Raw genomic sequence first — 13,497 nt, 5'->3', positions numbered from 1 at the left:
GCAAAAAAAAATCCTTAAATAAAATATTTTGACACGATAAAATGATGGGGATTCCATTCTTTTAAATAAAGAAATTAATTTTTTATTGGAGTCAATAAAATTAATTCTAATTAAGTTAAAAACATCATTTTTTTTCCCCAAATAATCCTGATTGGTTGATCTAAAAGTTTATTTAAATAAATATGTTTTAGAAACCAAAAACTCTATGATACGGGTGTGCATGGCATGAATGGAGCTGTGTGTCACAGCCAAGACAGTGAATTTTTCACTCTGCACTGGGGAAAATTTTCCAGTCTAAACGATGCATCTCATGAGGAGCTATATTTATTTACGCAAACACCATTGTACACGTACAATATATTGTAAATACTGTAAACAAAATAATGTACCCTGTATTGTAAACACTGTAAACAAAATAATGTACTGTATACTATTACTATATTGTATTCACTAGCAGGTGCTGTCATCTTGAGCCTAGAGTAGGCAGACACTGTCCACTCTGCAGATTGTAATATGTAACTGTAATCACTTTTTACATCTTAACACTTGCAATGGAGGATAAGTGGGTCACGTTACTGACTTGACCTGATGTAATGTCAGGTCACCCATTGTTGGGATAGGGGATTAGTGGGTCTCATGACCTGAAGATGTCTTGATTAAGAGACATGCTAAGGTGCTCCATTATTTCCTACTTACTGAATGTACAGTTCAGTATTCATAACTTTAATCACTTTATATGTCTTAATACTGCTTTAACACTGTATTCTTGGCTGATTGTGTCCTGGTGCAGTGATGTACAGTAGCTAAAACAACTATCAGTGCATGCTTTGTGGGGAAACAATATGAGAACATGGACGATAAATTTTGGTACATGAGGGCTCTCACTAGTCACACGTAAAATTTTGGAGCATGTCGACCTCCACCTGCACAGATAGCTGTTTTAGCTACTGTACAATATTGTACAATACAAATTGTACACAAAAAGGGAACAACCTTCTACAATGGCAGCAGAATATGAACTAAGCGTTCCAAACAGTTAGGCCACCCACACACCTGGCACTTGGGAATGTGTTGGAGCCTGATGCAATCTCTCAGAACTCCCAGAAAATTTTTTCCCAGGCTCAGAACGGAGAGGTTTGGAAAGACTTTCTCTGAATTTTTTCAGAAAATGTGCCTGATTTTCATCCTCGGAAACTCGTTCGCAGACCTGGAATGGAGAGTATTTTTCCAGCCCGTTTTCAATTCCAGCTACAAATATTGGAGAGTTTTGGGGATCGGGTATTCCAGCTCATGAGGAGATTACTGTATCCGCCCAAGTGTCGAGTGGCATTCTTGGTCACCTTATCCTTATTTTCCCTTTTATGGATAGGGAAATGATCCTAGCAGGTTTAATTGTTTGTAACGGAGATGAAGGAGGGTGAAGTCATTCACTGGAAGGCATACAAGGTCCTGCCAGTTTCGTGGTGCAGCAAGAAAAGTGTGCTTCTCATGTCCACCCTAACTGTACCCAGGATATACCAGAGCACTAGTTACAACTGCAGGCACAAGTAAGACCTACAAGATGATGCCTGAATGTGTTGTGGACTGTAACATCAACATGTGCCTGAGTGTGGAATATGCCAGGAAGAGGAAGTGGTATAAAAAGATGTTTTTCCATTCGCTGGATGTGTCAACGCTCTATTCAGTGCCCACAGACTAGTGACGGGAAGAAGCAGATGCTCAATGAGTACATCATAGAGGTGGATAAGTTCTCTAGAGAGGAAGAGACACAAATACATTGATTGGGGAAAGTATAACTGCTGAAAAAGTTGGATCACTGGGCTTCTGTTCTCAAGCTGTGTGTAAAATATGATATTGGTTCATCTACAGTACTCTGTATATAACTGCAACTAAGTGGTGATTGAATATGCTGTTAATTTGGAATGTGCCAGATTGTGTTTTTTCTATAACAGTGCTGTTAATTGGGAATTGGTGGTCGATGTAATGCTAGATAAGAAAGGGTCAACCTGTAGTATCTGTTACAAGCTGTATACAGTACAGTATTTACTTAAAAAATTCGTGTTTATCAGTGCATTTCTTACCAAAATAATTAATACAGCACAGTAGATTTTGGTGAGAATGCAGCATGAGTGAGCAACCTATCGTTGGTGAGTATATGCTGGTCTTGTAGTGCAGTGGGGGTGTGATGTTACTTGATAAACAGGTGTGAGATGTAGTTTTATATACACATATTTGAAATTTATTTTATGTAATATGTCATATGATAATAATAATTAATGGTTTATTGAAAGAACATGGCAGCCAAAGGGCTGAAAATATACAGTAAACGGAGATGATAAAAGTTACATAATTGGGAATGGATCACTTGATTGACAAATAATATAAGTGACATAAATGGTACAGATAGAGTACTATATAATAACAAGGGGGAGAGGGTCATTTAACAAGGAATTTCTGCACAGCACTAGTTAACTACAAGTTATTGATAGTTTTTACAATGGTTGGGATTCGGCTGTTCTTATAGCGATCAGTATAAGCTCGTAGGAGCTGGATGTGGTTGTAGTGTCGAACAGTAATTCATGGATGAAAGATCTCGGGTGGGAACAGGAGCCATTGTCGAGGATGGTGCAGAAGCTTCAACCAAAACTTAAAAATGAGTTCATAAGATGATCAGAGAGAGCTGAGAGAATCAGTGTGTTGAACACTTCTTGATATCTGGAGTAAGAGGGGGAGAGAATCTTACATGCTCTCTTTTGCACTTTTTCTAGGAGTTTTTCCTGTGTGGCATTTAAGGAGGAAGACCGAGCAGGGGAAACATAGAAAGCATGAATATTGAGTAAGTGCTCAAGAGGTCAGGCGCAGTAACTCCAAGTGACTTGAGATGACGGAGGAGGTAGAGACAAAAGCAGGAAGATTGGATAATTGTATCGACATGCAGTTTCCAATTCAGTTATGTATTGTACGTCTACGACAAATATTGAAAGATGGCCTCCAGTGAAATGCTCCAGGTGCACCTTGTTAATTTAAAGCAAGGAAAGAGTTATTTGGGTTATGATGTAGACTAGGTATTGTATGAGGACACTGATGGGAAGTTTGTATTATGAGAAGCCACCAGACCAGCGATTCTTATCACTAAGGGGAATTTCAGGATTAATCTGCCTTTGTATTTTATTATATAAATATATTTTTTTAGTCCTATTTCTAATCTTATACTGTTAAAATTCCAGCTGTTTGTGTTCCCAAATTGATGAATTCAGAGATGCAGAAGAAGTTTGTGTCTCTATGGAAACCAGTGAAGGATGGTGGAGTATTACCAAACCCAGGAAGTCTCAACTCTATTTTGTGCTCCCGCACAGTAATGCTTGTTGCTCAGAATCCTGTGGTGAGCTGCCAAACCACAGCCTGGCAAAAGATAGAGGAACTTATCTCACTGCTGATATCTGCTGAACTGCTGACTCCTGCAAGTCTATTGGAACAGTGTGTTGCCTTACTGAGACACACATGGCCACAGGTTAGACTCTCCTTCCTGTCTGTACTCCACCAGGTGGCTCACTTAATATAGGGACACTTCTTAGTGGGCATTATATCACTTAGATCTAGCCCACAATTTATCTGTTTATCCAGTGGATGTATTATTTAACCCTTCATGCTCCCCTGTATGTCCAGCCTCATGTATAGTACCCCTAACTAGTGCATTTACAGGGGCTGTTAGGTTTTGTGCAGTGTGGCAGCGCTGTATTTGGTTATAGGAAACTCACAATAGTAAACATAATATGGAATCAAAGTAAAAAAAAAATATTTAAACAAATATATAAATCTAAAGATTTATGGAATGTTTATATGTTTAATAAGAAATACATTAAATAGACCAGGGATGGCCAACCTCTGGCGCATGCGCCAAACGTGGCGCATTGGATGATTAGAAGTGGCGCATTGCATCCCTGTGATAATAATAAAGTAAGGCAGTAAGCCTAGTCATTATTTTTAGCGATTTTATTATTTCGTGCACAGCATCAGACTGAAATAGAAGGAAAACTGAAGCTCGTGCTTGGGTCTGAGTTACGGAAAGAATATGTGACTAAGAAAAGGGAAGAATTCAGAAGAAGACAAAATGTATTTGTTAAAAAAAGTTGTGAAAGTTTGTCGATAACAGAAGCGTCCTATGAAATTGCTTTAGCGTTGGCGAAAAAAAGGAAGTCTTTTTCTGATGGAGAAGAAATTGTTAAGCCTTGTCTCCAAATATTTGCAAGAGGTCTTGGTGATAAAAGTATCGAGAGGAAAGCAGACGAAATTGCTCTATCAAAGCAGACAGTTATGAGACGTACCGAGGAACTCTCTCATGATGTATCTCAGTAACTGAAAGACCTTGTCCATTCTTGTACTTTCTTTTCTTTAGCTTTGGACGAATCAATTGACATATGTGATGTAGCCCAGTTAAGCATTTTTATAAGAGGAATTGATGATCCTTTTAGTGTCTTTGAAGAATTTGTCAGTCTTGAGTCGCTTCATGGAAAAACAAGAGGATCAGACATATTTGACAAAGTAAAATCATGCCTAGAAAATCTACAATTAGATTCTAGTAAACTCATCACTGTGTGTACTGACGGAGCGCCGTCAATGATAGGTAAAGTCGCTGGGACTACAACTTTGCTTGAAAACTTTTTAAATCGTCCTCTACTAAAATATCACTGCATTATACACCAAGAGTCACTGTGTGGAAAAACTTTAAATTTGCAGCATGTTATGTTACCGGTTGTGAAATGTGTGAATAAAATTAGAGCAAGAGCATTAAACAGACGAGAATTCAGAGAATATTGTGAAATGCTAGATTTGGAATGTGGCGACCTTGTCCTTCATTGTGAGGTGCGCTGGCTTTCTAGAGGACAGGTTCTGAGTAGGTTTTGGAAACTGAAAAATACTGTTCATAATTTTCTAGAAGAGAAAAATGAGCTACCTGAGGAAAGAGCCCTTTTGTGTGATAAAAACTGGCTATTTGATTTGGCATTTTTAGTTGATGTTACCAGACATCTCATTGATCTAAATTTGAAACTGCAGGGCAAGAACAAATTGTTTCCTAGCTTAGTAAATGACATCAATGCATTCAAGATGAAGTTAAAACTGTTCACCTCTCAGTTAGAAAATGAGGATTTGAGCCAGTTCCCGCACTTAAAAGAGCAGAGTGAACGTGCTGCTGATAATGGCAATTTGACAAAATATACTGAAAAAATCAAGTTATTGCAAGAGTCATTTGAAAGTCGTTTTCGTGATTTTGCTAAAGAAGAAGACTGCATACTCACATTTATAAACCCATTTTCACTTGGTGAACAAAAAATAATGAAGATGCTTAGTGACATACAAATGGAACTTATTGACTTGAAAACAAATTCATTATTGAAAATGAAATTTGATGAGCTTTCCTCAGTCCCAAATGCTTCTGACATGATTAATTTCTGGCAATCATTACCCTGTGAAAATTTCCCAGAACTAAAAAAATTTGCCCAGAGTTATATATGTCGTTTCGGAACGACATATAGATGTGAACAAGCATTTTCATCCATGAAATTGATTAAAAGCAAAACGAGGTCGCGACTGACTGATTCAAATTTGAAGAATTCTCTGCTGCTCTCAGTAACAAATTTAACTCCAAATATTGAAAGACTGGCAAAATCAAAACAGACTCAAAAGTCTCATTAAAGGTAAGTAATGTTTATCTGCTTTATCAGATATTGATTTTATATTTAATAATTTTATCATGTAAAAATGCTAATTATGTCTATAAACACATTTTTACAAAAAGTAGAAGGGGGTACAAGAGTTGTATGGCGCATCTGAACTCGTGTGTGAACAAATTGGCGCATGGTATGTAAAAGGTTGGCCACCCCTGAAATAGACTGTTATTAGAGTGCACCTTTTGCCGAGTGGATGGTGGTATAACGAGGTGAAGTGACGTAAAGAGAATATGGGGCAGCAGGGAGGGAAATGGAGGCAGGTGCTCCTCTACCTACAGTAATGGAATCCGTGAATGATGATCACTCACTTGAAGCTTAAGTTCATGTCTATTATTTTCCTCGTCTGCTATATTATGCAGATAACTTTCATACTGTTCATGTTAAACTTTGGCCATAGTGTGAACAAGAGGAGGTTTGAAGTTAATTGCAGTGATTCTTTATTTACAAGTGATTGTTGTTTGCTAGAACAATCTACTATACTATACTAATAGAGTTAATAAAACCTGTAATAATAATAAGAGTGCTTGCAATCTGTCTCAGTATCCGAGGTGCATGTCACATCTGGTTGAGTATGGATGGTGAATTGTAAATGAAAATATGACTTTTCTAAGCACAACTAATTCCCTTTCTCTAAGCCATATCTGTTTCTTTTATCTGTAAAGGAATCAGGACCAAGTGAGGGGTGTGAATTGCTTGATCATTGATAACTTACTGTAATCAGTGTTTGATACATGTGTCTTTTAAGAAATTTTCAATCCATTGTTATTTCAGACATTTTATTTTTTGAAATCACTATGAAGGCAGCAATATGTGTTGAATATGTTTCTAAATAAATTCTGTGCAATGGAGGAAACTTCAGACTTCAGTCCACCTCTTTAATTAGAATGAAAACATGTTGGCAACACTTGAGGTGCCAATGCAACATTTCATATTCATTCATCACAGGCAACAATTGGAGGTTTTCTTCTGATGTAGCATTTTGATGTAATCTTTGTATCGTGGTGACGAATGGTGTATATGACGAATTTTCAATGAACTAGATAAGGTAATAATCAATGACTACTGTACTGTTCAACAGTTTTTGTTCCATTTCGACCACACGCACACATGCACACACGTGCGAACACACGTGCGCGCACACACACACACACACACACACACACACACACACACACACACACACACACACACTTCATCCTTGACCACCGACGGGTCAAGACGGGTCAGACGCACCTGGCGCTGCTCAGCAGCAGCCACGTCAACTATTATGTTGGCCCATACCAACTCCCTACCCTGAACCCTCCTCCCCACCGGAATATCAACAAGTTCTCGCCAGAAGTTACTATTTCATTTGGGAAAGGAATGGAACCAGTGTTGAATAGTGGTGAACAGTGCTTAAGTCAGTGAAAAACAACTCGGCAGTTACAGTTGAGTCTTACCCAAGCTAACCTTCACACAGTGAGGTCCCAGGTACCCAGTGATAATTCCCCTGAGACTCCACGATGGGGAGGCCTGGGGCCACACCTCAGTGAGTGAGGTCCTGTGACCACGTGGTGTCCCCATGATGTTACGACACCACGTAGTGAATGAGTTGCTACAGCATCATGTGAAGTTCCTCATAACACCATCTGTGAGGGAATTACTACACCACGTGATGCCCCTCATAACACCATCTGTGAGGGAATTATTACACCACATCAGGCCCCTCATACACCATCTGTGAGGGAATTACTACACCACATAAGACCCCTCATAACACCATCTGTGAGGGAATTACTACTTCATCAGGCCCCTCATACACCATCTGTGAGGGAATTACTACACCACGTCAAGCCCCTCATAACACCACCTGTGAGGGAACTAGTACTCCACGTGATGCCCCTCATAACGCCATCTGTGAGGGAGTTACTACACTACGTGTCTGCTGTTCAACACCTCAGCTCACATGATCTACGTGTGTAAACATTAATCTGTATGTTCACTGTATGTTCCTTCACCTTTCTTTAATGAAGGCTTTTGTTAAACCACCAATGTATGTAATAAGTCATTTATGTCCAATGTATATTTTCAGCCTTCGGGCTGCAACTTTTTCAATAAACCGTTTATTATTATTATTATTATTACACACACACACACAGAAAAAAAAATTGATGCCCCTTGAGATCAAGATCAAGGATGGCCAGTCCTGGGGCTACCTAGGCGTGAATTTGGTTAAGGTTTAGAACTCATCACCAGCTCAACAACCCAACTGCACTGGGTAACCATTATCCCTGAACATGATGCACAAGTCGATTCACATCCAGGTCTCCAATTACTGCTGGGTAGATAGAGGCAAATGGTGTAGATAAACTTGCCCGTGGATTGAACCTGGGTCCGCTCGCTTGCAAGGCGAGCATGTTGACTATTAGCCCCACACACACACACACATTGCAATAAATACATTTGCCAACTAGACATAATACTGACAGCTCTGTCCTCTTGTACCACTTTAATACAACCCATGTTGTACTGCTTCTCTCCCTTATCATACTGTATTTATGTATATCAACTCCACTGTAAAGTATGAATATACTTATACAGGTAATATAAATGCAAAAGAATAAATAAATAAATAACAAAGTGATAACTGTGGTAACATTCTGATATGTTCTTATTATCACCATGATACTAATTGTTACATAATACTTCCTTGTGATAAAGGTGCAGTATATATCAGGTGCCTACAGGAGAGCTCAGGCTCTCAACGGGTTCAGTCATGTTACTATTATGATTTTTATCAACTCTGTATCTGTGTTCTTCTGGCAAAATAAACTGTTTCAATATCAATATACCCATACACACATTCAAAACACACACACACACACACACAGAGGGTAGAATGTTGGTGGCTTACATAAATAATATATAAAATATAGGCATTGAATTCAGAACATTAATAAAATGTAACTAACAGGATTAATGGCATGTGGGTCATAGGTGGATCTGAGTACTGTATTGACATCTCTGGACAGGACAGGATTACAGGAAACTGGCCCATAACCTGACATGGTCAGATCGCTTTACAGCCAGACAGACGCCAACATGAAGTGACAGACACACTAAGTGGACTAAGGCTATTAAGGGGTTTTCCTATGGTGCCATACTTAAGGTATGCCTTTATGTGACGGATATGAGAATACGTTAAGTAAACAGCAGACTCGTCATTGAGCAGGTGGCCAGCATCCATGAGATTGGGATGCAGTATGTACCCTAAACTTGTATCATCTTTATTTTATCTTTTTTATGCTCTCATCATTGCTATTTATATATTTTCTTATTGTTTATTTTTTATACATATTTTATTTATTTATTTATTTATTTATTTATTTATTTATTTATTTTTTATCCTCTTCACCACTGATCGGCTCGTTAGCCGCTTGGGCGATCGGTCACATCTCTGTTACGCACTGTTGGCAAGTACTGGGCATGCACCCGCTCCTGAATGTACCTGAACCTGCTCTAGTGTTGGTCAAGTCTTGTCTTGAAAGAGCTCATACTCGGTGCTGTCACAACACTTTCTGGTAGATTGTTCCAAGAGTTCACAACTCTCACTCTGAAAAAGTTTGCCCTCACAGTTTTCTGGACCTGCGGCTTCTTCAATCTTGAGCTGTGACCCTTTGTGGGGCGAGCGTCTTCCAGCTCCAAGTAAGGACACTCAACTGAATAGTGACCCTTGAGATGCTTATACACCTCAATTAGGTCGCCCCTTGCCCGTCTGTAGTAAAAGCTAGGCAAGTTCAGGCGCTCCAATCTCTCAGGGTAGTTGAGGTGCTGAAGTGCAGGCACCAGTCTGGTGGTCCTCCTTTGAACTGACAGTCCCTAGCATATCTCGGGGACCAGATGGGGTGACAGTACTCCAGATGGGGAAGCACTTCACTCTTGAAGATCGTTATGAGGGACGGACTGTCTAGATATCTGAACGACCTTCTAATAAGACCCAATAATTTATTTGCCTGATTTATCTACTTCTCACAATGGCCTGAGAACTTCTGTTCATTGTCAACATACACACCTACAGGAGGTCCTTCTCACATTCAGTCTCAAATAGTGCAGTTTCTTCATCCTGTTGGGACACATGATACGCCTCCTTACCGTTGGTACGCCCCAGGTGCATCCTCTTACACTTCATGATGATGAATCTCAGCAGCCATTTCTTCGACCATTCTTGGAGCTCACAGAGATCCTTCTGCTCTTCACAGTCCGCATGGTTCTTGATTTCTCGAAATAACTTGGCGTCATCGGCAAATATTTGTATGGAGGAGTGTACAATGTCAGGCATGTCATTTATGAGACAAACAAACAACAGCGGGCCTAATTCACTGCCCTGTGGTACCCCGCTTGTGACAGTTACAGAGGATAATTTCATGCCATTAATCACCACACACTGCGTGCGGTCATATAGAAAGTCTTCTATCCACGCTAGGACATTTCCCCGAACTCCGTACCATTGTGTTAAACAGGATCGCCCTGGCATAAATTTTAAGTTTTGATGTTACAGTGTACAGTTAATGCTACTTTTAGGTGTGAATCTAACTAAATTTATAAGTAGGAGTTGGCAAATGGCAAGAATTCAGTTTCCGACTTGGTAACATTGTTCATAGCATCATCTGTTGTGGTGGTAATCACGGCCAAGATGCGGTGGTGTGAATCTGATGTCTTGCTACAAAATATGTGTAAGATTATACCAGTACTGTACCTAGTACAGAATTTCTCAAAATCTAAGGTCAAATTATACAAGTGGTATATGCAAAACTTAGGTTTCTTTTACCATAAATCAGAAAAATTGTATATGACATCGGTTTATACAGTACTCATGTATATACGGTATTATTGCTATAACTTCATAGATTCCTGTTACTATAAAAGTGGTTGAAAAATGATAATGGATAACATGGTGTAAGAGAGACATGTGTCTGTGTCACTGGCCACCAAGCAGATCACTATGCTGGCTGGTGGGCTGCAGAGGACATGCTGCTTGTGCTGTCATCTATTGGATTAAGGAAAACTACTGATTCATAATGAAATGTACAGTGTTAACACTCGGAATCATACACTCGTATGTGGCATTTTGATTTTATGTAAATGAAACCTTTACCTCACAATCAGACACTCCAGTATGGCATTTTATTCGTTAGCTCTAAAAATTTCTGGTCGAATTACTTAAATTTATAACACCACTTTTGTCTCGCTACTCTATTGTACGGGACCAAGTTTTAAGCTAGGTGGCAACCCGTCTATGTGTGGTGGACCACGCGGTATCAGACAACAAATGTCGGTAATGCTTCTGCCTCAGTAAGCAGTGAGTGTCTCGGTCCTGGGCGCAATTTAAAAATGGCCACTGTGGCACTGTTTCAAGATATTTACCTCTAACAACCTCGATATTTATTCTGATGAAGTGATAAAGTGATGTGCATTGAAATATTAATAGTAAAATATTTTTGAATTTATGAGATATTGGTGAATTGGCTACTCACGGTACAGTCACATATATCACACAAAAGCATGTCGTAATATATAAGCCCAGCTTGGAAAAATAATAAGTGAGAGTGAAATGTAGTGCAGTAGAAGCATGTGTATGGTGAATTATAATGAATATATTGTGCTTATTTGATACGTATTCGTAATGCCATCGCCATTGTCGTGCATATGCCAAGGCCTACCTCCTCTGAGTAGTAAGTGGAAATATTATTGCCAAAATTTCAGTTTTTGTCACAGAAACTTCTAACTTGTCTATTTCTCTCCCATAGTTTGTGTTCAGTAATAATCCGTCATAACAAAAAATACTTTCAAAAGATTTAAACAAAAAATCTAGCGAGGAAATTTTTTTTATACAGTACTGGTAATCATTTCGGCAAATGCACGCCTAACCACCACTTATTTTTACTTTTTTTCTGTAACTCTGTTGCTTTCTCAATTATCTTTTTTTCTGATTACACCATCATTTTCCTCATGATTTACTCTTTCTTGCCATATGCATTTTATACTGACTGGTGCAATGATGTGGGTACAGCATGAAGAGGAATCAACAGTAAACTCTCAATTTTCACTTATACTTGCCAAAACGGCTTTTATTTATTTATTTGCTTGTTTATTTATTTATTTATCTTCTCATCAATTTCTGGTCATTCTGTGGGCTCCAAACAGAGCAAGTGACAGGCTCATTAAATAAAGTTCAGGCAATCCTGAGAGTGTTAACAATATTAAGTGCTTCTCTAAGGAATGAAACATACCATACAGTAGATCCTGCCAGCCTTGGATTTCCCATCCAGGCCTAAAATGTTCTTTGTTCTGTTTTGGAAATAGTACTTAGGTGGGAGGCTTCTTAGCCCACAACTCCCAACAATAAGACAGTTTTGGAAATATTTTAATGTAAAGAAAGCTCTGGAAAATATTAAAGAGGCCTGGGATGAAGTTTCCAACTCGGCAATGAATGGTGCGTGGAAAAAAAATTTGGCCAGTGTGTGTGTGTGGATTCTCTGGATTCCCACAATCGCCAGCTGCTACAAACCAGCAGATCGGGCAGCTGATTCAGCAAGCAGGATTTAATGAGGTGAATGAGGAAAACACGGAGGATCTGCTTGAGGGACATGGTGAAGACCTAACAAATGAAGAATTGCTACAGCTGGAGCCAACGCTCCACACTTTCTTAAAAAAGGAAACGACAGCCTCAGTTCCTCCGCCTGTCATCGCTCAGTCAGCTGATGCCACAACCACCACCACCACCACTGCATTGCCAGCTACCTCTCCACCACCTGCCACCACCACCACCACCACCACCACCACCACCACCACCACCACCACCACCAAAGTCCTGTCACCTGATGACTATGGCAGTGATTACAGTGCCTCAAGTAAAGAGGCAGATGATCCTCCCCCTAGCAATAACTAAATAATTTTAAGTAACTGTGTTCCTCTGGCCTCGGAGAGGAACAACCACTGCACCTGTTGCTTTTGACATGGATTTGTTGAGTCGATTAACACTATTTGTACCTTTAGGTTTTACACGTTTTATTGATTTTATCTAAAGTATTTTGATGTATTGCAATTATTTTGTCACAGAGCTTAGTACAGTATATTAATCTATCACAAAGTATTCTACAGGAACACATCCCCACTTATTATACTGTATTAATTTATATGGTAAAAATGGTTTCGAAGAACATAATCCACCTAACGAAGGCATTTTAGTGGAACCTAACCCTTTTGATCAGTGGGGGCTTATTGTACTGTATACAATTTCACCAACTGCAGCATTTAGTTTTATGTATTCTCTGATTAGTGTGGCATCCTTTTCCTTCCGTGGTCTAATGTACAGGGTGTATTCCTCCGTAAATGTGAGGAATAAATAAAATTAATACTGATAAATAGCAAAATAAAAAATACTGCATTGCTATTTGGCAAGGACACCAAAGACACAGGAGCGTGCTCCCCCCTACTACGATCGTGGGCTAACTCCCATGGGCATAAGAAATGTTTTATTCTCTTTGTTTTTTGACCTGACAATAATCTTTCTCTTCTTTTTTTTCACATTCTGTATGAATGATTGTGTGTGCATTTAACAGAGAAAATTACATATACAGCATGCCCTTCAAATTTGTGGGGGTTAGGTTCTCCAAATGGATGAGAATCGCCAAATCTGCGAATAACATTTGTTGACGGTTGGGGGGGGGGGTACATTTTTACTTGGGTGCTTTACAAAGAAACGTATATTCCCATTATGTGTTTGCCC

The 13,497-nt window shown here is 39.2% G+C and overlaps 1 protein-coding gene across 1 annotated transcript in view; it reads left to right on the top strand.

Moving 5' to 3' along the window:
- Window positions 1–13,497, top strand: part of LOC121872350 — a gene marked incomplete at its 5' end in the record, with an annotated part of 69,971 nt that overhangs the window by 53,763 nt on the left and 2,711 nt on the right. Inside the window, one exon of the mRNA XM_042375066.1 lies at window positions 3,228–3,511. Within this exon, the coding sequence (XP_042231000.1) occupies window positions 3,228–3,511 (284 nt within the window). The remainder of the gene's footprint in view (window positions 1–3,227; window positions 3,512–13,497) is intronic.

This window comes from Homarus americanus, unplaced genomic scaffold (genome assembly GCF_018991925.1).
Source record: "Homarus americanus isolate GMGI-L3 unplaced genomic scaffold, GMGI_Hamer_2.0 scaffold20014, whole genome shotgun sequence".
Classification (NCBI taxonomy): domain Eukaryota; kingdom Metazoa; phylum Arthropoda; class Malacostraca; order Decapoda; family Nephropidae; genus Homarus; species Homarus americanus.
The sequence above is the reverse complement of the archived record's forward strand: the minus strand, read 5'-3'. Positions and strand labels throughout refer to the sequence as shown.